A 25,805-nucleotide genomic window follows, 5' to 3' on the forward strand; every position below is an offset into this window, starting at 1 on the left:
ACAGCACATACTGTATGTGATATATTTATGCGATCACCTTCAATAAAATGTCACACTAATTTCTGTAGACAAACCAGACTCGTTGAGCCGCACCTCCTTCCACCTCATGACTATAAACAGGTCCCCGGGGCCATAGAAATTTCACACTAAAATGTTTCAAGCTCTGGCTGCAAGTTTAGATCAAATGAGCTGTCCCCGGCCACTGAGAAATTCCACTTTCTGGTTAATGACACGCAGTAATCCAAAAAGTGTAATCGGCGCTCCTAAAATGGTGATGTGAGGAATAAAAAACTATAAAACTACATAAACTACTATAAAAATATATAAACTACTAAGTGCAAATTAATTGGTGAACTCTTATTTAAACAATTATTATCACGTGTGATTAAGTGCGTGTGCAAAAATCCCACATCAAACTAAAGTGTAAATGCCAAATCACCACTTCAATATTGTGAAAATATATATGTGATAAAAAAAGAAATGGCTTCCTCTTATGGACTTGCTTCCTAAAGTCCTCAATGGATTTTGACAGACTTTATTCACTTAAATGGTAGTGTAAACCCCGGGCTTGGCTATTCCTTATGACCTGGAGTGATCCCATCCTTAAGGCACAAACATGTACATTTTAAACACATTTCTGAAAGTGTCCCTGCTGTAAAACATATGCAGCACTACAGTAATACAGATAACAGAACTGGATTCAGCAAAGAACAAAATCCGTTTTTTTTTTTTCCGATTAATCTCGTTTTCGCACACTTTTGCAGCAGGGATCTTTGATAAACGAAGGGATTGTGTGTCCGATTCAGTCCCCAGTTCTACCGGGGCCAAACAGCAGCAGATATCATGGAGTGGAGAACTGGAGCAAAGCAGATTCATGACATCCCCCCCGCTCTAGTTAAATTACAAAATAGGACATTAGGATAGGAGCAGGGTAACCGTCAAGCATTAAGTACCAAAGATAAGAACGCACACACCTCCCTCACCGGACACATTATCAATGTTTGAAAAGGTCAGACAGATTTCGTAATCTGTTTTCAACACCTGATGTTAAAGTTTCTCCAGAAGTTTTCTGCTTCGTGTTAGATTGACCTAAAGTTACCTCTTGTTTCCTATAGGTTGGCAGAATATCACTCTATTCACCTGATCAACCTCTGGCGTGACCAGCAGAGCATCGCTGCATTAACTTGTTTTCCAGCAGAGTATTATTTTATTAGTTACATAGTTACATAGTAGAAGAGGTTGAAAAAAAGACATATGTCCATCAAGTTCAACCTATGCTACATCTAGACAACAGGTAATTATCCTATATTTGTACTTACAGTATATTGATCAAGAGGAAGACAAACAAAAAAAACCCTGTGTTCATCCAATGATATCTCATAAGAGGACAAATACATTATTTCCTGATTCCAAATATTGGCACATTACTCCCTGGATCATCCATTTTTTACTTATTTGGTAGTTCCCTGTATACCTTTCCTTTATAAAAAAATATGTCCAACGTTTTTTGAACAAATCTATTGTAACTGCCATCACAGTCTCTATGGGTAATGAATTCCACATTTTAACTGTCCTAACTGTAAAGAACCCTTACCTTTGTTTGATGGTGAAATCTCCTTTCCTCCAACTTTAAGGGATGACCCCATGTTGTTTGTACTGCCCTTGGGGTAAATAGTTATTTTGAAAGCTCCTTGTATGGTCCCTGAATATAGTGGTAAATAGTTATCATATTCCCTCTTCAGTGGTAGATTGGGCCGTTGGTCCACTAGGCAAATGCCTAGTGGGCCGGTGGGTCCATGGGCCGGTGCCACATAATGCCCGAAGCCCACATATGTGCTGTGGGCCGGTGCTGCGATATGCATTGCAGTTATTGAGGCCCTGCACTCTTCCCCACAGCAATTAAGCTGTGCCGGTGGTGAGCGCGGGGATTGCGTAAGAGAACAGCCCTCCTCCATTATCATGGCGGTGGTACATCACAACTCATTGCCATGACAATGTGCTGCCATGTGACGTAGAAACGTCATGATGTCACAACGTCGCAGGAGGAGGGCCAGCAGGTAAGTTAAATGCATGGGCCATATTTCACTTCCAATCTGCCCCTGCCCCTCTTAGACACCGCTTTTCTAATGTAAACAAATCAACATTTGCTAGCCTCTCCTCATAAGTCAGATTTGCCATCCCCTTAATAATGTCTTTTTTAAGAAGTTCTGCTCAAAACTATACTCCATATTGTGGTCTTACTAATACTTTAAACAGGGGCATAATTATGCTTACTTCCCTTCCATCCTGCCGCCTAATTCAGCCGCCAAGGTCTGCAGGGCGTTGCTCTGATGACCTGTTTGTCTAGAAGAGATTTCTGCAGAGCATCTGTCCATTAAATTATCCCTGGTTAAGATCTGCAGAACATCGCTCCATTAACCCCCTCCATGCTAGATATCTGCTGATCATTACTTCATTAACCCCCTCTGGTAGAGATCTGCGGACCATCACTCCATTAACCACATAGGTGCTACAGATTCATACATCATCATTTCACTAAATCCATCCCTGCTACAGGTCTGCAGATCATTCCCTTCCTGCTAGACCCCTGCAGAGCATGACTCCATTAATTCATTAATTCCTTCCCAATAAGATATCTGTACAATACTCCACCATCTCAAGGGCAATGCAACACATGCATTGCTCGTCTTATTTGACCCTTCCCCTGCATTAGACTGGAGTGCAATGCTCTGCAGGCGTCCCTGGCTTTGTGTTCCTTGTAACACTCTGCACTCCTTGATTTGATGCCTTATCAGGGACACAGGCAGTGTCAATTTCGCACTTTCTCACCATTATCACCTGGCAGGGACCCCAGAACTCACCTTGACTACAGCTGGGAGCTCTGACAGGTGGGTGAGGAAGGAAAAGGGAGGCTCTTTGTTCCAGAAAACTTCTCCCTTCCCCTTCATAACTCACCTCATAAAAGCTCCCAGAGAACCACCTCTTGCAGCACTTACACTGCGCAGCCATGAGAGCCCTGTGTCTCTGCCTCCTGCCCCTGCTACTCTCCAACTCACTGGGGCTGTGCCCCCTACCAGCTGACCTCAAAGACAATGAAGGCAACAAGCTGTGTGCCCGTCTATATGAGGACAGCAACGCCTACTATGAACAGTGCTGTGGGGGTGAGTTCCTGGATATCAGAATAGGTGACGATGTCCCCTACATCCCCTTCAAGTGGAACAACCGTGTCTCCTCTCTGGTTGTGGCCCCCCGGTGTGAACTGACTGTCTGGTCCAAGAAGCCTAAGGAGGGTGTCACTCGCAAGTTCACCAGCGGAGCCCACCCCCGGCTCCAGGAGGTGAAGAGGGGGCTTTTTGGGACCTGGGATGACTCCATCTCGTCCTACTACTGCAAGTGTTCTTAGAGAAGGGCACTAGAGAGAGATCCCAGCTGACACTTCCTTCTTACCTAACAGAATCCAATATGACCCAGCTCCTCTATAAAGCGAAAAGGACTCAAGTGTCAAGTGGCATTCACAATGCTTTTTGTCAGTCTCTCCAGGCGGCACTAAAGCTCTAATAAAAACCCTTTCAAACTGCAGAGGTGACTCTAGAAATTATTGATGTGTGTGAGATATCTAAATAGTGGAAATGTAGGGAGGAGGTTCTAAAAGTAAACAAGGGTGAGGGGAGAGATAGAGGGCACATATGTGAGACACAGTGAAAGTTTTAGAGGTGAAAAGGAGTTAGTGACCTTACATATGTTAAATAACAGGATGCTTTAATTTCTATAATTTGTTGCATGATTTTTACTCAAAGACTGTGATGGCAGATACAATAGATATCTTTAAAAAAAAGTTGGACATCTTTTTAGAAAGGAAAGATATACAGGGATATACCAAATAAGTAAACATGGGAAAGATATTGATATTGATCCAGGAAGAAATCTGATTGCCAATATTTGGAGTCAGAAAGGAATTTATTTTTCCCCTTATGAGATATCATCACTGTAAATATAAAATACAAATATAGGATAAGTATCTGTCGTCTAAAGTTAGCATAGGTTGAACTTGATGGACATAAAGTACAGTATATCTTTTTTCAACCTCATCCACAATGTAACTATGTAATATTGCTAATGTATGTGAATATATATTTTTATTAAATAGCCACCAATGTGCACAGCACTGTACAGAATTAGCAAGACAGTACCGTGAGATAAGGTCATTTAAGTATCAGGTCTCTGCTGTCATTAACCTCCTCTGCCTAATATACTTACATAAAATTGGTCAAACATGATATTGTCAGCAGGTAGGGATCCCTCGGCAACACTAGCCCATCTTTTCATATCTGCCGTGAAGACCCCAACACGCGCAGAAGAACATAAGTGATTTAGGGTCTTATTCTATACGTCTCATTTGGGCCATTTGTATCGGAAAATCCCCATTAAAATCTTTAAGGATTTTTGGTCACAAATGGTCCAAGTGGCTGCTTCGCCGTATAAAGAATGACCCCCTTTATTGTCAGGACTCATACAGGAACCATAGCTCCACACACAGTTCCTACCCTCACAAGGCTTATCATTTGCACAAAGGTTTGCCTTTGAATTCCCACAGGGAGGACAAATAGCAAATAGTGTAGGACGTGCCCCATCCACACTCATCTGCTTTGCGCACTTTCACTCACTCTGTGGTCCCCAGCAGGGAAAGGTCAATGGGCCAGGCTGGCAGCACTATAATGACCCCCCCCCCCCCCAATATACCAGCAAATAGAGAGAAGGCATTAGACTTGTCTCTGTGGGTTTCTTGTTCTGAGTGACCATGTAGTAACACTGAGCTCTCTAGAGCAGGGGTGCTCAACTCCAGTCTTCAAGGGTTTCAGGATATCCCTGCTTCAGCACAGGTGGCTCAGTCAGAGGCTAAGTCAAAGACTGAGCTTCTGGTGGAGCCACCCGTGCTGAAGCAGGGACTGATTGAGCCAACTGTGCCGAAGCAAGGACTGATTGTCCCACCTGTGCTGAAGCAGGGATTTCATGAAAATCTGACTTGTTGGGGGAGGCTTGAGGACGGGAGTTGAGCACTGTACCTGCACTGAAAGCTGGGGGCAGAGAGAGAAGAAGACAAGAAACACAAGTCTTTTTGGGTAAAATACAGGTAATTATCTTTATTCTGTGATGCATAAATGTGCTGTGCATTACAAATAATCCTCTTGATTATGAGAATCAGCCCCTGAGCTGGACAAATAAAGTGGTGTCTGCAACACGTGTGCGATGAAATCCTAGAACAGACAGATCTTTGCTCTTATGCAAGAAATGAATATATCGGACTCCTGGCCCATACGATTTAAATATATGAGAGACCTGCAAGAGAAAAAGAACAGTGTTTTAAGGCGGAGATAAGACTGAGGAAACCACCCCCCTGTGTGTGTGGCACTGGCAGACTGAGGGAACCCCAAAACCATGTGTGTGACACTGACACACTGAGAGAGACCCTCTCCTGTGTGAGACAGTAAGAGATAGGGGGGCCCCTCTCTAGTATGTGACACTGGGACAGTGGGAGCCCTTCTCCTCTGTGACACTCACGTTATTCCATCCTTTTGGGTCCCCGCTCATATCATTTTCGGGGGTTAGGTTGTACTCGGCGATGACAGTTTTCTTATCCTCTGCGAGTAGCTTCACATGCAGTTCATAGATGTGTTTGTGCAGTTTGCTGTCTTCATACCTGAAGGGTAACATACATGTAGGGTGAGATTTACAGACCTCACAAAATGTTTTGCAGGCCTCCGCAGTATGGGCAAAGCGTTGAAGGTCTCTAGCAGTGTGTACAATGCTCTGCAGGCCCTTCGAAATGTGGGCAATGCTCTGCAGGTTTCTAACAGTGTGGGCAATACACTGCGGGCAGTTGGGAGTTTGTACAATGCTCTGCAGGTCTCTATCAGAGTGTGCAATACTGTGCAGGCTCCCAGCGGTGTGTGCTATGCTCTGCAGATTTCTAGCAGTGTATGCAATACTCTGTGGGCAATTCTCTGCAGGCCTCTAGCAGAGTGTAGAATGCTCTTCAGGCTTCTGGCAGTGTGTGCAATGCTCTGCATTAAGTGTAGATGAGACATTACCAGTCCAGAATGTATATATCAGGCTGATAAGAGTCCAGCAGCTCTGTCCACAGACCTTCTGCTATCATGTCCACCACCTGCTCCTTAATACACCAACTGTAAGGAAACAGAACACATCATATCACTAATAAGGGGGAAGAAGTATGAATGTCTCAAGTATCTGCAGGTTATATACCCCATAGGAGGGAGCAGTTTCATATTCACCCATTAAATGCAGGCATTCGCTGTGATATTTTTGTCTACATATTATACTGCCCTTTATCCACAGGAGGGCACAAGAAGCAACGCTTTCCATTAGATACATGTAGTGTGTTTATTACAATGTAAGTCTTACAGTATTTACCACGTGTGCTACAATTAGGTGCAGTGTCCATAGGATTCCCATTGTATCAGTGATCATAACATTGTTCAATATTACATGTAATACCTCTGTTCCACCACAAGAGGGCAGAAGAAGCAAATGTTTTCCTATTAGATACATGGGGGGGTCTGTGAGGGTCTTGCGTGTGGAGGAGTTGTGGGGGTATTGTGTGGGGGGAGGCTCCTGGGGGTGTTGTGTGTGTGTGTGGGGGGAGGGGGTTTGTGAAGGTAATGTGTATCTGTGAGGGGGGTTTATTTATTTATTTTATTTATTTATTAAATGTTTTACCAGGAAGTAATACATTGAGAGTTACCTCTCGTTTTCAAGTATGTCCTGGGCATAGTTAATATGACAAATAATACATGGTTACAAATACAGTTACATAAATGAACAGGGTATACTTTATATACAAGAAATTGCATGCACAGTTAGAGAAGATGAATATTATAGGCTTATGTAACAGTTACAGACCAGGTTAAAATGTGAGACAGCCTTAGTTTTGAAAGAACTTAAACTGGTGGTGGATGTGAGAGTCTCCGGTAGGTTGTTCCAGTTTTGGGGTGCACGGTAAGAGGAGGAGGACCGGCCGGATACTTTGTTGAACAGTCTTTTGGAGTCTGATCTCAGATGATAAGTGCTGCATGTGGTAGGGGTGAGGAGCTTGTTCAGATAGGTGGGTAGTGTGTGGGGGTATTCTGTCGGTGTGGAGTTTTGTGGGGGTGTTGTGTGTATTTCTGGAGAGGAGGTTTGTGGGGGTATTGTGTGTGTGTGTGTGTGTGTGTGTGTGTGTGTGTGTGTGTGTGTGTGTGTGTGTGTGTGTGTGTGTGTGTGTGTGTGTGTGTGTGTGTGTGTGTGTGTGTGTGTGTGTGTGTGTGTGTGTGTGTGTGTGTGTGTGTGTGGCCAGTGCGGGAAGGGGGAAAATTGAGTAGGTTGATGGGTGAACATGGAGGCGCTGCTGTCTTTTATGGTTAGGGTGACCAGATGTCCAGGTTTAGCCGGGACAGTCCCGTTTTTTAATGTGTGTCCCGGCTGCCCGACATTCTTTAAAATGTCCCGTTTTTTTGTGGCTGTCCCGGTTTTGACCATCAGAGTAGGGGGGGGTGGGCAGTAGAGAGCAAGAATGCAGGGAGGAGAGCAGGAGGAGAGCAGAGGCCGGGTCTGAGCTGCAGAGGGTTGGGGTGGGGCTAGAGTCAGCGGAGCCCCAGCAGTGAGACCGTGAGAGCTACCGGTGTCTGCTGTCAGGGCTCAAGATGGCTTCCCCCCCCATGTTCCACAGTGACAGGTAGGGACACACACACTCACTATAGGGAGACCGAAACACAGAATGGGGAGAGAGAGAGACACACACACAGCATGGGGATAGAGAGACAGCATGGGGACAGAGAGACACCCCAGCATGGGGATAGAGAGACACACACACAGCATGAGGATAGCGAGACACACACACAGCATGGGGAGAGAGAGACACACACACAGCATGGGGAGAGAGAGACACACACACAGCATGGGGAGAGAGAGACAGCATGGGGAAAGAAAGACACACACAGCATGGGGAGAGAGAGACACAAACACACAGCATGGGAAGAGAGAGACACACACACACAGCATGGGGAGAGGGACACACACACAGCATGGGGATAGAGAGACACACACACAGCATGGGAAGAGAGACACACACACCGCATGGTGAGAAAGAGACAGCATGGGGAAAGAGACACACACAGCATGGGGGGAGAGAGACACACACAACATGGGGAAAGAGAGACACACAGCATGGGGAGATAGACACACACCCTGGGGCCTTAATCCACCCCCTCTGCCCCCAATAAACAGGGTACTCTGATTTAACCACTTCATTGCCATAGCAGCTAGCCGCTAAGGTAAAGAAGCTGTTTTTATTTAAATTTGAATACTAGTGTGCGGGAGCAGGGGTTCCCTGGAGCTGAACCACATTGATTTCAGCTCTGGGCACACCCTGCTTCCCGAGTTACAAGCCCCGTTATCGAGTGCCGGTATCCCTCTGCAATGTCACGTGACTGGGACATTTAAATGCATAGGAGATATCAGCATCCCACACCGGGGGTCCCCGGATCTGAAATTAATGCAGTTCAGCTCCGGGGACCCTCTGCTCCCGCACACAAGTACTGAAATTGAAATAAAAACACTGTGATCACCTGGGAAAGCTGTGCAGGGAGAGGCAGCTCTCTCTGTGCAGGGAGAGGCAGCTCTCTCTGTGCAAGGAGAGGCAGCTCTCTCTGTGCAGCTCTCTCTGTGCAGCTCTCTATGCAGCTCTCTCTGTGCAGCTCTCTATGCAGCTCTCTCTGTGCAGCTCTCTCTGTGCAGCTCTCTCTGTGCAGGGAGAGGCAGCTCTCTCTGTGCAGGGAGAGGCAGCTCTCTCTGTGCAGCTCTCTCTGTGCAGCTCTCTATGCAGCTCTCTCTGTGCAGCTCTCTCTGTGCAGCTCTCTCTGTGCAGGGAGAGGCAGCTCTCTCTGTGCAGGGAGAGGCAGCTCTCTCTGTGCAGGGAGAGGCAGCTCTCTCTGTGCAGGGAGAGGCAGCTCTCTCTGTGCAGGGAGAGGCAGCTCTCTCTGTGCAGGGAGAGGCAGCTCTCTGTGCAGGGAGAGGCAGCTCTCTCTGTGCAGGGAGAGGCAGCTCTCTCTGTGCAGCTCTCTCTGTGCAGCTCTCTCTGTGCAGGGAGAGGCAGCTCTCTATGCAGCTCTCTCTGTGCAGCTCTCTCTGTGCAGCTCTCTCTGTGCAGGGAGAGGCAGCTCTCTATGCAGCTCAGATTGAGAGAAGTGGGAGAAATTAGAAAAAAGCTGAGATCACTTTGCTGCTACGCCGAGCGCGATTGGCATTTTCCTACCTCACGGTTTGAGATGGTTTCAGATTCTTACTGAATACCGTCATAACCAGGGTGACCAGATTTTCAAAATGAAAAACCGGGACACATTAAAAAATTATTTCTAAAACAAATTACATCACATGACGCACCCCGTTGCCATGACGAGACACTGACGTCAAGCGGTGACATGTTGCCATGACAATGTGGCATCACGGGGCGCCTCGGCGCCATAATGCATCCCGTTGCCATGTCAACTTGATGCCGCGTGATGTCACGGAGCGGCTCGTTGTTATGGAAATGTGCATTACGTGACTTCGCGCGGCCATGTTAACGGAATTTGGAGGGGAGGATACAGCCAAAGGCAAGATAAATATATAATAAATAGATCTAAAAAATGTTTATCTCCACACAGAGCCACTGACCCACACACCCACTGACCCACACACCCACTGACCCACACAGACACACAGAGCCACTGACCTACACACAGAGAGCCACTGACCCACACACCCACACACACGGAGTCACTGACCCACACACATGGAGCCACTGACCCACACACCAACACAGGGAGCCACTGACCCACACACACAGAGCCACTGACCCACACACCCACAGCCACTGACCCACACCCACACACACAGAGCCACTGACCCACACACCCACAGCGACTGACCCACACACCCACACAGAGCCACTGACCCCCACACACACACACAGAGCCACTGACCCACACACACAGAGCCACTGACCCACACACACAGAGCCACTGACCCACACACACAGAGCCACTGACCCACACACACAGAGCCACTGACCCACACACACACAGAGCCACTGACCCACACACACACACACACACAGAGCCACTGACCCACACACACACAGAGCCACTGACCCACACACACACAGAGCCACTGACACACACACACACACACACACAGAGCCACGGACCCAAACACACATCGAGCCACTGACCCCCCACACACACACACACACAGCCAGTGACACACACACACCCAGAGAGAGAGAACCAGTAACACACACAGAGCCACTCACACTCACTCTCTCGCTCTCTGTGTCCTACCTGTCACTGAGGAGCATGTAGGGGGGGAAGCCATCTTGACTGGCAGCAGGCACCTCACTTCTGGCTCTCACTGCTGAGGCTCCGCTGACACTAACCCCGCCCCCACCCTCTGCTGTCAGACCGGCCTCTGCTGTCACACCGGCCTCCGCTCTCCTCCTGCTCTCCTATCTGCCTTGATTATGTGCTCTCTGCTGCCCCCCTGCTCTGATGGCCAAATCCGGAACAGCCACAAAAAAACGGGACATTTAAAAAAATGCGGGGCAGCCGGGACAGCCATTAAAAAACTGGAACAGCCATTAAAAAAACGGGACTTTCGATTTCGATTGTGGTTTATCTGCCAGATGGAAAAGTTGACGAGTCTAGTCAACGACACTGGCACCAATTATCTCAAAGTATGGACGCCTTGCCTGGCACAGACGGATATCCCCGGGGTTGAGAGGAACACAATCTGGCTGTGATAGCTGCAGGTGCGTTCTCCTATAGGAGCGGAAACTCAGCTCACGACGACTACACAGACAAATAGACAGAAAGCCCACAGAGGTGATAAACAGGAGAGGACGCAACCCACAAAGAGCCTTACTAGGAACGGTTGAGAGACCTAGCACGAGTGGATGCTCCTCTCTCGGCCGCGTTGCCCCTTACTCCCTTCCTACCCTCCCCATCCCTTCCTACCCTCCCCATCTCACCCCCCTTTTTTTTTTTTTTTTGTCTTTATTGATTTTGTTTTTGTGTTTGTCAATTTGAATTAATTGTATTATGTAAATTATGTTATTATCTTTATTGCTAGTCCACCCAAAACAACCCGGTCGAGTAGGGCCCGAAAAACCGGGATATGTCTCACGAGCTGACATACGGTACAGTCTATAGCGGAGATTTACACTAAAAATGAATGTAATGTATACTGTATTCTGTATCACTTGTTTGGAAAAAATGCAATAAAATCTAAGTTACAAAAAAACAAAAAAACGGGACTGTCCCGGCTAAAACGGGACACCTGGTCACCCTAGTCATAACACAAATGACAAACCGTTCGGTGAGAACATGCCACGTCGTTCGAGATAGCAGAAAGCATCAAAGCTACTAGAATAGGCCCCTAAGGATCTAAATGCCTTCCTCTTCTTTTCCATTTCCTCCCCAACCTTTTTATTTAGCCACATTGGTTTAGACTTGTTTCTTTTATATTTATTACCCAAGTGTATTCACTGATGAGTGTGCTTTTCTAACAATGTTTTAAAGGCTGCCCATTTATCTTCCACATTTTTCCCTGCAAAAACATCATCCCATTTAAACTTGCAGGAGATATCGGCACCTCCTACCTGTACCTCGGGAAGCAGGGGGTCCCCGGACCTGCAATGGAAGCAGGTCAGGTCCAGAGACCCCCTACAAAACGGTATCTGGCTTGCGAAAAATCTTTCTGAATACCTTGATAACACAAATGTCAGACCGATCGGTAGGAACATGCCACCCCGATTGATATGGCAGCCAGCTTATCAGAGCTACCTGAATAGGTCCCTACAGTATATCTCTATTTGATGTGTTTTCAATTTTTACGCTACCTTTGCTCCTGTTGTCTGCATGTCTGTTTTATTCACTTTATTGATACAAGTAAAAATCAATGTTGATGTATTCTTGTATTTCTCTTTTTGATATACATTTTGTGAGTGCTGGGAACATCCCTTGTTTTATTCTAGTGTTTAAGCGAAATAGGGTTCCCTTTATTGCTCCAGTTGCCCCATTTTACACATACCACTGGTATTGTTTTATTTGGAGTGCTGTTTGATCTCCATCATTTTTGCTTTTCTAACAATGTTTTAAAAATTGTCCATTTGTCACCCACATTTTTCCCTGCAAAAACATCATCCCCATGTGTTACTTGTAGATTATTCCTCCGTTTATTCAAATCTCCATTTCAAAAATTTGAAGTGTTTGTTGAACCCATATACTGTAATATGATTTTTGATCAATTATTTGAAATGAGACTATGTTACTATCACTGTTATCCAAATGCTCCCGGACTTGAATATTTATTATTACTTCTACATTGTTCAATATGACCAAATCCAGTATTGCCCCTCTCCTGGTTGGTTCCTCAATAATTTGAGTCATGTAATTGTCTTTAAGCACTCCCAAAAACCTGTTTCCTTTTGTTGTAATGCAAATCGCATTGCCCCAGTCTGTACAGTATCTGGATAATTAAAATCACCCATTATGCAAACATGACCTAGTTTTGATGCCTTCCCCATTTGCAAAAGTATTTTGGCTTCCTCAATCTCACAGATATTTGGTGGTTTATAGCATTTTGCTACAAACATTTTCATTGTACTTTTACCACCACTGCTAATTTCTATCCACAAGTTCACTACATTTTCATCATTCCCTTCATAAACATCTCCCCTTATAATAGGTTTCAGATGTAAGGGTTTTTCCAGTCTGTGCTATTATCTTATCTGATCCTGCCTTTCTACTCCAATTGCATTTGGACTTTAGAATGTTTCTAGTATTATCTGTATTTAATATGGGTGTCTCCCTCCTACCAAACTTCCACTTGCCCCCATTCTACCTCCATAACCCCTAGCTATTTCCCATTCCCATCTATTCTGTCTAATTCGTTACCTGTTTTTTGTCCCTCCCCCCTCCTTCCTAGTTTAGCCGGATTATTTAGCCGACATAATTTTTTTTACAACATTGGAACCAGTGAGTCCTCTCAAAGCTGAACCTCATTATCTGGTTCCCCGAGATACTTACTGATCTGGCAATGTGTTAAGTATCCCTCCAGGGGAAACAAAATGGCCACCAAATCATACCGTAACATGGGAAAATAGGAAGCTGCAATGCCATTGGACATTAAAATCTCTGTGGGGAAACACCAGTAACTGTACCAGAAGGTATCTTGGGAACAAGGGAGGTGAGGGAGGGTCCTGGAGCTAAAAATAACATGATTCCACAGGACCCCTTGGTTCTCATGCTGTATATGAAAAAATGGGGTTTAGTTAGGTTGGTTTGTTGCTTTAATGACTGTAGGGATTTAATGGAGCACCATGGTGTGGTGTGCAAAATGTGTATAACCCCTAACTCATTGATACGTTTAAGACCAGTATTATAGGAGTGTAGTGAGTGGTGTGAGTTGTGAGGTGTGCTGTGATTGTGTGTGTTGTGTGTCTGTAAGGTGTGCTGTGCTATAAAAGTGTGCGTTGTGTCAACTAGTTGTGTTGCTCTTACCTGTAGTTGGGCAGGTAACACACCACGACTCCGGGGGGGATCCTGCTGGTGTCCACCGGGATGTCCTCATGACTGATATGCCAGCCACTGAAATCACCTGGAGCCATTGAAGAGGGAGAGACAGAGTGATGGAGGGGAGAGGATATGAGAGAACGATGTAGAGGAGAATGATGGGTTCATGGAATGATGGTAGAGAAGGATGGAGAGGAGGGGGGAAGGGAGAGAATAGTGTCACCGTGAAGGGTCTCCCCTGGCAGGACTCTCACTCACCTAAAGTCTCCAGTGACTTTTTCGGAGGGGGTGGGTCTAATTCTTCCAGTGGAGGTGGCTGAGAGGTGGATAAACCTGAGAGAAGCAAGATACACATGTCAGAACCCATCCCAAAGTAAGGGAGGAGTCCAAGGATGAATGAGAGAGAGAGAGAGAGAGAGAGAGAGAGAGAGAGAGAGAGAGAGAGAGAGAGAGAGAGAGAGAGAGAGAGAGAGAGAGAGAGGTGGGGGAAGAGAGAGAGAAAGAGAGCGGGAAGGAGAGTGAAAGGGTGGTAGAGATAAACAGTACAAGACTACACATGTGAGGATGAGAGTTTCTCAGGCATGCAAGATATTTACCTTCTGGATTTGGGCTTTTCAGGAAGTTTCTCCCAAATGGTTTCTTCTTATAAATTCCTCTCCAGTCAGCACTCTCAGGAAACGGAATCTCTCTCTCTTTCAGACCCCATTCCCTGTTGCACTTTTCCAGCCAGCCCTGGGCACTCTCTGGCTCCTCACACACCAAGGGCAATATCTCAACCTGTTCTACACCACGGCTCTCTTTTAAAGGCTGTTTGCTCTGAGCTGTCTCTTTATCTCCATGTTTCTCGGCTACCTCTTTGTGTCCCTGTTTTTTCTGAGCTGTCTCTTTGTGTAGCTCTTGTTTCTGAGCTGTCACTTGGTGTATATCCTGTTTCTGAGCTTTCTCTTTGTGTATCTCCTGTTTCTGAGCTGTCTCTTGGCGTATATCCTGTTTCTGAGCTGTCTCTTTGGGTCCCTGTTTTTTCTGACATGTCTCTTTGTGTATCTCCTGTTTCTGAGCTGTCTCTTTGTGTATCTCCTGTTTCTGGGCTGTCTCCTTGTGTATCTCTTGTTTCTCAGCTGTCCCTTGGTGTATGTCCTGTTTCTGAGCTGTCTCTTGGTGTATGTCCTGTTTCTGAGCTGTCTCTTTGGGCCCCTGTTTTTTCTGACATGTCTCTTTGTGTATCTCCTGTTTCTGAGGTGTCTCTTTGTGTATCTTGTGTTTCTGAGCTGTCTCTTTGTGTATCTCCTGTTTCTGCTCTGTCTCTTTGTGTATATCCTGTTTCTGAGCTGTCTCCTTGTGTATCTCTTGTTTCTCAGCTGTCTCTTGGTATATGTCTTGTTTCTGAGCTGTCTCTTTGGGTCCCTGTTTTTTCTGGGCTGTCTCTTTGTGTATCTCTTGTTTCTGAGCTGTCTCTTGGTGTATGTCCTGTTTCTGAGCTGTCTCTTTGGGTCCCTGTTTTTTCTGACATGTCTCTTTGTGTATCTCCTGTTTCTGAGCTGTCTCTTGGTGTATATCCTGTTTCTGAGCTTTCTCTTTGTTTATCTCTTGTTTCTGAGCTGTCTCTTGGTGTATGTCCTGTTTCTGAGCTGTCTCTTTGGGTCCCTGTTTTTTCTGACATGTCTCTTTGTGTATCTCCTGTTTCTGAGCTGTCTCTTGGTGTATATCCTGTTTCTGGGCTGTCTCCTTGTGTATCTCTTGTTTCTCAGCTGTCTCTTGGTGTATGTCCTGTTTCTGAGCTGTCTCTTGGTGTATGTCCTGTTTCTGAGCAGTCTCTTTGGGCCCCTGTTTTTTCTGACATGTCTCTTTGTGTATCTCCTGTTTCTCAGGTGTCTCTTTGTGTATCTTGTGTTTCTGAGCTGTCTCTTTGTGTATCTCCTGTTTCTGCTCTGTCTCTTTGTGTATATCCTGTTTCTGAGCTGTCTCCTTGTGTATCTCTTGTTTCTCAGCTGTCTCTTGGTATATGTCTTGTTTCTGAGCTGTCTCTTTGGGTCCCTGTTTTTTCTGACATGTCTCTTTGTGTATCTCCTGTTTCTGAGCTGTCTCTTTGTGTATCTCCTGTTTCTGAGCTGTCACTTGGTTTATTTCCGGTTTCTCAGCTGTCTCTTTGTGTATCTCCTGTTTCTGAGCTGTCACTTGGTGTATTTCCGGTTTCTGAGCTGTCTCTTTGTGTATCTCCGGTTTCTGAGCTGTCTCTTTGTGTATCTCCGGTTTCTGAGCTGTCTCTTTGTGTATCTCCGGTTTCTGAGCTGTCTCTTTGTGTATCTCCGGTTTCTGAGCTGTCTCTTTGTGTATCTCCTGTTTCTGAGCTGTCTCTTTGTGTATCTCCTGTTTCTGAGCTGTCTCTTTGTGTATCTCCTGTTTCTGAGCTGTCTCTTTGTGTATCTCCTGTTTCTGAGCTGTCTCTTTGTGTATATTCTGTTTCTGAGCTGTCTCCTTGTGTATCTCTTGTTTCTCAGCTGTCTCTTGGTATATGTCTTGTTTCTGAGCTGTCTCTTTGGGTCCCTGTTTTTTCTGACATGTCTCTTTGTGTATCTCCTGTTTCTGAGCTGTCTCTTTGTGTATCTCCTGTTTCTGAGCTGTCACTTGGTTTATTTCCGGTTTCTCAGCTGTCTCTTTGTGTTTCTCCTGTTTCTGAGCTGTCACTTGGTGTATTTCCGGTTTCTGAGCTGTCTCTTTGTGTATCTCCGGTTTCTGAGCTGTCTCTTTGTGTATCTCCGGTTTCTGAGCTGTCTCTTTGTGTATCTCCGGTTTCTGAGCTGTCTCTTTGTGTATCTCCGGTTCCAGAGCTGTCTCTTTGTGTATCTCCGGTTTCTGAGCTGTCTCTTTGTGTATCTCCGGTTTCTGAGCTGTCTCTTTGTGTATCTCCGGTTTCTGAGCTGTCTCCTTGTGTATCTCCGGTTTCTGAGCTGTCTCTTTGTGTATCTCCTGTTTCTGAGCTGTCTCTTTGTGTATCTCCTGTTTTTGAGCTGCCTCTTTGGGCCCCTGTTTTTTCTGAGATGTCTCTTTGTGTATCTCCTGTTTCTGAGCTGTCTCTTTGTGTACCTCTTGTTTCTGAGCTTTCTCTGTGTGTAGCTCTTGTTTGTGAGCTGTCTCTTTGTGTCCCTCCTGTTCCTGACATGTCTCTTTTGGTCCCTGTTTTTTATGAGCTGTCTCTCGCTGTATCTCCTGTTTCTGAGCAATCTCTTTGTTTATCTCCTGTTTCTCAGCTGTCTCTTTTGGTGCCTGTGTTTTCTGAGATGTCCCTTTGTATCCCTCCTGTTTCTCAGCTGTCTCTTTGTGTCCCTCCTGTTTATCAGCTGTCTCTTTTGGTGCCTGCGTTTTCTGAGATGTCTCTTTGTGTCCCTTCTGTTTCTCAGCTGTCTTTTTATGTCTGTCCTGTTTCTCAGCTGTCTCTTTGTGTCCCTCCAGTTTCTCAGCTGTATTTTTTGGTGCCTGTATTTTCTGAGATGTCTCTTTGCATCCCTCCTGTTTCTCAGCTGTCTCTTTCTGCTCCTGTTCTCGCTGATAAGTCACCGCCTTTTCTTGATGCAGTCTCTGTGATGTCTCTCCTTTCTCTCTTTGGATACTCTTTTCCCCCCTGTTCTTCTTTGCAGTCTCTTCGAGTCTTTGTTTTCCTTCAGCACTCTCATTCTCCCCATGTCCTCTCTCAGCAGTATCCTCTCTCTGCTGACTCTTGACAGTCAGTTGCTCTCCTTGCTGTCCATGAGTGCATCCTCCTCTGACCCCCTGCTCTCTCGCAGAACTTCCTGTGCTCCCCACCTGCTCTCTCGCAGGGATCCCAGCGGTGCCCTCATGCTGTCTCGCAGGTATCCCAGCGGTGCCCTTCTGCTCTCTCTCAGGGATCTCCACGCTCACTCCCTGCTCTCTGCACTCACTCATCTTGCTGTTTGGTGTCTCTGATCTCTCAGGTTGTTTTGCCTGATCCTGCTCCCTCCTCCCTCGATGAGTCTGCCCTGGGAGCAGCTCTACTCTACCAGAGGGGGGGGGGGGAGGGAGGAAGGGAGATGTGGGCTGTGTTTGTGTAGCAAAGATAGGTGTGAAGGAGGGAGGGTGAGGGAACAATGGGTATAAGAGGCAGAGACAGGTGTGATGCAGGAGGGGAGACTGAGAACAGAGGGAGTGACAGGAGAGGGGGGAGGAGAGAGAAGTGGAGAAGGGAAGGTGTGTGGTTAAACTGTATGATTCACCAGCAGGTCACACCCTTTATGTTTTCACTGTGTACAAATAAAACTACAATATAGACATTGCACTGGGTCCTGACTGATAAAAGTGGCACTTGTACTTTGTTGGACAGCTCTGTCCTTGGGTACCCCTGTCAGATGAAGCTTATACTTGGCCCGAGCCCGGAGGTGAGGCCCCCATTACACCTTAGGCTGCGTCCCCGCCAGGGCTGAGGGCATAAATATGTAAGTTCCCGCTCACGCGGTATGCGCGGGCACACACGCTGACCCGCGTTCGGCGCTTAACAAAACAAAAAACCTATACTTCCCCATGCGCTCAGCTGGCACACAATGCCGGTCCTCCTTCCACTCCCCCCCCCCCCCCCCCGCCCTCGAGCACGCTTGTGTAAATCGGAGGACACCCGGCGCTCATGCTTGGAGCGCTCTCCAAGCATGAGCGCGCTCAGCGCCAGCGGGGACTCAGCCTTAGGACTGTTCTATAGTGGGTGTACTTGCTGCGCCTTGCATGCAGGGCAGTTATAGGTGTCTGTGGTTGGTCAGCCTTTCTATAATAGGGCCACGCGCGCGTGCACGGAGTGAGCATGGAGCCGGCCGACAGGGGGAAGATTGGGAAAAGAACGTTTTCGCGCTGCTACCGCCGCTGTTTATGTATGTGTTATAATGTATGTTATGTTTGTATGTATGTATGTATGTATGTATGTGTGATGTTTAGAAAGGTTTTTTGTATGATTTCTAAAGTAAAATAAATAAAATACATCCTAATTCATACTGGGGTAAAAACACATATACATACGCAAGTACTGTACATATACATACACACATACACACACAATTGCCCAGTGACACACACACACACACACACAAACACACAGGACCTTCCAAGACTGTCGCTCACAGCATACACACAAAAAGTGTGCATCACGTGCACGCGCATTCGCACAGGTGCGAGCACTATATTACGGGCCTTAGGCTACGCTTATAGTACTGGCTACAGCGACGCGGCCCGTGATGTCACACATCGCTATAGCGAAAGTTGCACTCTGTGCGAGGTCGCTGGTGGTAAGGGACTATAGGATTGGCTTGCTGCCAGTCACATGGTGCGGCTGTCTCGCTAAATCTTTTGACTATATCGATTTTGGTCGCTGTGATGTTACACGTCGCCGTCGCGCCCACTATGGGCGGTCGCTACGGACTACATTGAGTTGCTTTGCAGCTGCATGCCGTCGCTGTAGCAAGGACTATAAGCACAGCCTTACAGTCACCAAGAGGGTACATAGAGAAGACAAACAAATAGAAGAACATATACAGTAGATATAGTCACATAACACAAGTGCACAGTGGCACATACAAAGACTCTTCATCATTCCTAATCCATCCGTGTTCTGTGTTTGGAGTCGCTGTATGATCTGTGTTTTTCTCTTCTCAGACCAAATCTATCATTAGAGTATGTACATGACACATGTCACCCATGCCCTCTCTAGTATGTATGTATGTATATCTTTATTTATACATCTATGTACATAACGCTTCACAGCAGTAATACGCATCACATAATAATATAACACATAATGGGAATAAGCGTTTCACACATAAAAGTAACATTAGGAAAGGAAGTCCCTGCCCCGAAGAGCTTACGATTTAAGTGGTAAGTAGGAAGAACGTACAAAGACACATTGTTCTGGTAAGTGCGCCTGCAAGGGGCCAAGGTCAATGTATGAGTTGTATACAGTAGTATCAGCCACTGGGCTACCCATATGCTTCGTTCAAGAGGTGTGTCTTAAGATGGGTCTTAAAGGTGGATAGAGAGGGTGCTAGTCGTATGTGAGGGGAATGGCATTCCAGAGGTGTGGGGCAGTGAGTGAGAGGTTTTAGGTGGGAGATGGCTTTAGATACAAAAGGGTTAGAGAGAAGGCATCCTTGAGCAGAACGTAAGAGTCGGAACGGTGTATAGTGAGAAATTTGGGCTGAGATGTAAAGATGGGCAGAAGAGTGTATAGCCTTAAAAGTGAGGAGGAGAATTATGTGAGCAATACAGGATTTGATAGGAAGCTAGGAGAGAGATTTCAGGACAGACACTGAGAACGATTTAGGAGAGAGTAAAGCGATTTTAGCAGCAACGTTTAGGATAGATTGATGGGGAGACAGGTGAGAGGCAGGAAGGCCAGCAGTACAATCGTCAAGACATGAGAGAATTAGGGCTTGTGTCAGTGTTTAACAGTAGACAGAGGAAAGGGGGTATCTTTGCAATGTTACGGAGGAAAAAACTACAGGGTTTTCTCAGGCTGACCTCAAAACCCTTGCCCCATGAACCCCAAGACTAAAAGGGACACACTAGCGACACATAGATCACACTCACCACAATTCCGGAGAAATAAAAAAACAGCTTGAAAATAAAACTGAGACACACGTGGGAGCCTCAGAACTGAGTTACTGCGTCGTTATTGTAGTGGAGTGATGACATTTAATGACAAGAATCTTCACCAACCGGTACTCACTCAATGCATCTGTCCACACATGTCCCGTCTTTTAGCGCTCTGTTTTGTAAAAGCACGGCAGGCTCTCTCCAACACTAATTTGGGTTCACCTCCTTTACAATGAGCCTGTGTGCACCTGTGGAGTAGTGTTACCTCCAGATTATGACACCTGCTTTAAGCCCCCATAAAAAGTATTTTGGTGACATGGGGGTCTGAAGTTAACACCGATTGTTACTAATATTTCACTGTTCTTAGCTAATATGCAGATGCATCTCTGTGTCTCCTTCCAGCTTCCCCCTTGTCACAGGGTCCCTGTGCTGGGATCAAATGGTATTTGTGTTGGGGTCTGTACCACTTCATGAGAAGGTTGGGGTAAACACTCTCCACTGCCCTGGTCTGAAATGTGTTGGGGTGAAGTGTGAGGTCCCTGCTCAGCCTCTTCATAGGATGGGAGGGAGACATCCAGCATCCTGCTGTGCTCACTAGCAGAGGAGGTAGGAATAACATTATACATCATCTGAGGCTTTAAACAGATGCAGTCTTTTGAACCGCGCCTCGAGGAGTAAAAAACACTTTTAGAGTGTACCCCAAAACACAATGCATGTATACACTTCATCCCCTGGGATCCCAATACATGTCAATATTAGCAACAACTTGCTTGACATGTAATCGAGTTGGTGGCTTATACTTTGCAGCCTCACGTTGATTACTGAATCATACATTGCAACTTATTTATGTTGCAAATTGGCTGCTTTCATCTTATATCTGTATATACACCAAGGGGAAATCTGTGTAATTTGTAACCACTATACTATTACACACCTTGACTATCGGCGTTTATTTGTGCAACTATTTTTACTGGCGTATGATTGGTCTGATTTATATAACTATACACTTACCAGTAGCACACCGCTATATACCCACCCTGAGGCTATAAACTGATGAGGTCTGTTGAACCACGCCTCGAGGAGTAAAAACACTGGTAGAGTGTGCCTCAGTATATAGTATATTTTCATACTACTACTAGATTACTCACTCTTAGAGGTTTAATACTGTCTGCACTTGTCTGGTTTGAATATGAATGACTATATACTTACCAGCAGTACATTGCTGAATATCTACCCAGAGGCTATAAATTGATGTGGTCGTTTGAACCACGCCTCGAGGAGTAAAAACACTGGTAAAGTGTGCCTTAGTATACGGTATATATTGATACCATTACTAGTATACTTATCTCTGCAGGTTAAAATTGTTTGCATATGAATAAGTGCACCTTCTTAGGTGCCGATCTGGAGTGGCATGCAGCTGTTCTGGAGGTGCGAGTGAGAACACTAAAACATTTACTCACCAGTAGCACATTGCTGTATATTTACCCTGAGGCCATAAATTGATGTGGTCATCTGAACCACGCATCGAGGAGTAAAAACAATGGTAGAGTGTGCCTCAGTATACAGTATATTTTGATACTGTTATTAATGTATCTATCCTTACAGGTTAAAACTGTTCACACATGAATGATATTAGTGTTCACATTGACTGATAAATGCACTAATGCAGGCCTGCACAACTCCAGTCCTCGAGGGCCGCAAACAGGCCAGGTTTTCATGATATCCCTACTTCAGCACAGCTGGCTCAATATGACTGAGCCACTAATTGAGCCAGCTGTGCTGAAGTAGGGATATCCTGAAAACCTGGCCTGCTTGCGGCCCTCGAAGGACTGGAGTTGTGCAGGCCTGCCCTAATGTATACTTGCCTATCATCATATTGATGTTCATTAACCAACACGCGTGATGTTCGTCCCTACTATTTGCGTAGCGGACTTATATGTCATTTTATTTAGGTTGATTTACACCTATCATGGTGGCTACTATTGTGTATTATCCCCTGTTACACTTGTAGTTATATTTGGTGCACTTAGCATATCGGACTGTTTATTTACTTTTATGATTTAAGCCTGATTTTTTAGTAAATATATGCACCTTCTTGCCAACCAAATTGTGGGTATGTGTAAATTCAACTAGTCCCATTTGAGGACAGCTACCCCCACATGACTGCAGGAGGTTTCTAAGAGGGGTTCTGTAATCCCCTTTCCGCTACAGCATACTGACTTTAGAAGTTTAAATAGGTAGTGGTTTCTTTTGGGGACAGGTCATGGATTTATACACCTGATCCACTTATTGTTATATATTTTAATTATCCATTAAAAGGGTTTTATTTGCACATTATCACTCAACATCCTCACACAATGAGTGCATTCAGTAGGGCACTTCTCCATATATTTATCGTCTCTGCTATTGGCCCTATATTGCACCTGAGTGTGCGCTAATTTGTTCTATTTCTGTAGGTTGATGCAGACATTCTTTCCCTCCTCTTCCCCCATCATTGTATTCATCGAGAACTATCAAACACCCACTATCACAAGCACACCTAAGTGTCACATTTGACTCTTTCCTCACATTCACAAGGTAGCTAAAATCTGTTGATTTTTCTTCCGTAACATTGTAAGCATACGCTCTACTGCTAAAACTCTTAGCACGTGGTCTAACTCTCTCCCGCCTCAACTATTGTAACCTTCTACTGTTCAGCATTCCTGCCTCTCACCTGTCTCCCCTACAATCAATCCTTAACGCTGCGGCTAGAATCACTTTACTCTCTCCTAAACATGTCTCAGTGTCTCTCCTACTGAATTCCCTCTCCTGGCTTCCTATTAAATCCTGTATTACTTACAAAATTCTCCTTCGTCCCTCCATACATCTCAGACCTAATTTCTCACTGTACACCTGCCCGACTCTTGCGTCCTGCTCAAGAATGTCTTCTGTCTACCTCTTTAGTATCTAAAGCCCTCTTCTACAGTACCTAAAACCTTAATCATTTACTGCCCCACACCTCTGGAATGCCCTTCCCCTCAATATCCGACTAGCAGGGTGCTCTGCATTTACCATGAACCCTTGCAGACACACCATAACACCCTTCTACTGTCTCTAAGTTTTTCCTACGTACGACTTGGATTGTAAGCTCTTCAGGACATTGACACCTTTTCCTAATGTCTACTCTTATGTATGAAGTGCTTATTGCTACTATGTCATGTGTATTACTGCTGTAAAGCACTGTGCACATGGATGGCGCTATATAAATAATGATATAAATACAGTGGCCTTTCCTTTATGAATCAGGGACAATAACCTCCCTGCAGGGCCTGTCTATGGATGAGCCCTTTCATGCATTGTTGTGCTAACTCACAGAGGAAGTGCCCCATTCACCTCATTTCGTGCAGGGCAGAGTGTCATATGCTTTGTTTCTTCTCATTGATCCACTATCATTCAGATTCAGGAGTAAATAATGACCAGGCTATATCTGGATACTGGGAGGAAATAACACTGGAAACGTCCCATGTTGAGCTTCCAAAGTCAGCGCACACCGGAAGCTGAGCCCCAGCTTACTCCCGGTGCGCGGGCGTCAGAGAGGCCCGTTGCATGCCGACAGCGTCGGAAGTTCTGCGTGGGACAAAGTGAGGAAGATTCTTGCAGCTGATGGAGAGCCGGGGCCTGGCCGCGACCGGCAGCCGGGCCTTGTCAGAGGTCAGGGCCAACTTATAGCGCCGGCCGCTGGGCCCCCTACAACCACCGGGCCCGGGACACTGGTCCCCCCGTCGGTGGTCCTGCCTATTCTACACAAAGCACTTGACACGTACGGCAAACCTGTAAGCACATGACCTGCATACAGGACAAGGGTTAAGGTTTACAACTTAGAAAAACCCCACTCTAAAAAGAAACGCTGACTCAATATATAGACTTATTTCCCCAATACTTAGACAGACGCCACCTTCACAGCTCAGGCAGAGCTCTCCACACACACGCCTGTGTATAAAATGTGACAGCCTAACATCTATTTTTGAAGGAGAAACAGGTATCTATCCTTGGCCCCTCTTACCAATGTAGTGTGTGGTATGATTTGATTTGTCTTATTGACACAATGCCGCCTATGTACCTGTTATTATGCAGAATAGATGATGTCACATGATATTCTCATTTTTAATAAAGTCCTCCAACTAAGTGGTGACTTGTTTCTCACCTCTCCCTGGCATGTGCAAGTGATCATTCAAGAATGTTTAATAGTGACAGCCTAGTATTTGGCTATCGTTTATAGCCTTATAAATGACACGTCACTTATAGTGAGCAATCAGTGATAACCCCCCAATTAAGCACACTTTGAAGATCTGCACAGACCCAGGAAGGGTCTTGGCCGGTCAAACGCAATATATTGTATTTTAAGACAAACAGTAACCACATTAACCCTTGAAGCACCAAATTGATAAAAAATACATAATATCTCATAATATTAGCATGACACATCCCTCCTCAAAATGAGCGGTCAGTCCTGCGCTCACACGAATACCGCCTTCATCTTAGTGTGATAAAACACCCATATCATCCTAGTCAGGGGTCCACATCCCTACTTGCTGTCTCTTCCTCTGGTCTTCTCTGAGGCGCTCTAACTATGAGAGATGTATAGAACGCCAGTGCATCAGAAGAACAAGTCCTTGTAATTATAACGTCTGCAATTGAAAAACTCCCAATGTACTGTGTATGTACAATAAAGTTGCCCTAATAGGGTTAGGGGACTAGTACTTAATGCCACTGGCACCACTAATAATTAGTACAAACAAAGTCCCATATAGTGAGAATAACAGGGTATAGCAACCCATAGAAAAGACTCACTTTTTGTTCCAGGAGTATCCCACAGCAGGTAAATGCATGGCGTGCAGTCCACCAGATGATGCAGCAGAAACAGGTAGAAAAACGGCAGTGCACTGCCAAGAAGACCAGGAGGAGGCTCACGGTTGCAACAGCAAAAATGTTTAATGCATAAAAAAGATTGGACTAAATGTCCCCCCTAGCCACAGCAATGGTCCACCAACGCGTTTCGGGCTCTATGTGATTCTTCTGTCCGGTCGTGCTGGGAAACATCACCCGCTGAACACCTTGACCGGCAAGATATCTCACCCAGCAGTGCTTGTATCTGGGCTTCATCTGCTCAATGTTACAGCGTCCAGCTGTCAGGTGCGCCATTAATTGATCATCATATCAACTGGATCTACTGTGTGTGAGCGTGCCTTATTTCATCATACAGTACATCTCTCAGTTGCTTGGATTGGAGATTCCTATCATTACTGTTCACTTACATGAGGAGGATTTTGCTTGGCATCACTCATTTGCGGGACATTACACTGACTGCTTTCCTCTCAGGTTAAACCCCTCACTTGCTGCAGCTAGTTCCGTTATTTTAGCTAATATATGCATTGTTTTATTATTGTTATAGGATCATATTTCCAATTTGATCTGTTCTCTCATTGTTTTTATTAAATTGTATTCATATACAGATTATTCTTACTACAGGATTGTGCGCTCACTTTTTTCATATATCAAATGGAAATATTACTGTATGCTAATTTGCATTTCTTAGACAGGTCTGCTACCCTGCCTTTCACCATTATCACCCAG

General features: G+C 45.6%; 2 protein-coding genes across 2 annotated transcripts; one reads left to right on the forward strand and one right to left on the reverse strand.

The window, feature by feature from the left end:
- The first annotated feature begins 2,958 nt into the window (after nucleotides 1–2,958).
- On the forward strand, nucleotides 2,959–3,579 carry SYCN (syncollin). The gene has a single exon (XM_075606754.1). It carries the CDS (start codon nucleotides 3,008–3,010, stop codon nucleotides 3,401–3,403), a length of 396 nt encoding a protein of 131 aa, XP_075462869.1. The 5' UTR covers nucleotides 2,959–3,007; the 3' UTR covers nucleotides 3,404–3,579.
- A 1,534-nt stretch (nucleotides 3,580–5,113) lies between these two features.
- NCCRP1 (NCCRP1, F-box associated domain containing) lies at nucleotides 5,114–17,664 on the reverse strand. The gene is made up of 6 exons (XM_075608248.1): nucleotides 14,204–17,664; nucleotides 13,866–13,940; nucleotides 13,596–13,692; nucleotides 6,090–6,185; nucleotides 5,560–5,698; nucleotides 5,114–5,337 (listed from the first exon to the last, which is right to left on the reverse strand). Exons 1-6 carry the CDS (start codon nucleotides 17,526–17,528, stop codon nucleotides 5,200–5,202), a joined length of 3,870 nt encoding a protein of 1,289 aa, XP_075464363.1. The 5' UTR covers nucleotides 17,529–17,664; the 3' UTR covers nucleotides 5,114–5,199.
- Between the last annotated feature and the right edge of the window lie 8,141 nt (nucleotides 17,665–25,805).

Source organism: Ascaphus truei, chromosome 7 (genome assembly GCF_040206685.1).
Source record: "Ascaphus truei isolate aAscTru1 chromosome 7, aAscTru1.hap1, whole genome shotgun sequence".
Taxonomy (NCBI): Eukaryota; Metazoa; Chordata; class Amphibia; order Anura; family Ascaphidae; genus Ascaphus; species Ascaphus truei.

What these genes read in the sequence shown, in the direction of transcription:
- SYCN (XM_075606754.1), top strand. Translation starts at nt 3,008, where the DNA reads ATGAGAGCCCTGTGTCTCTGCCTCCTGCCCCTGCTACTCTCCAACTCA.
- NCCRP1 (XM_075608248.1), bottom strand. Translation starts at nt 17,528, where the DNA reads ATGAGTGAGTGCAGAGAGCAGGGAGTGAGCGTGGAGATCCCTGAGAGA. An exon ending in GAAAAGCCCAAATCCAGAAG is followed by an intron (nt 13,941 to 14,203) that starts GTAAATATCTTG and finishes TGCTTCTCTCAG; the next exon opens with GTTTATCCACCTCTCAGCCA. An exon ending in GATATATACATTCTGGACTG is followed by an intron (nt 5,699 to 6,089) that starts GTAATGTCTCAT and finishes GTTACCCTTCAG; the next exon opens with GTATGAAGACAGCAAACTGC.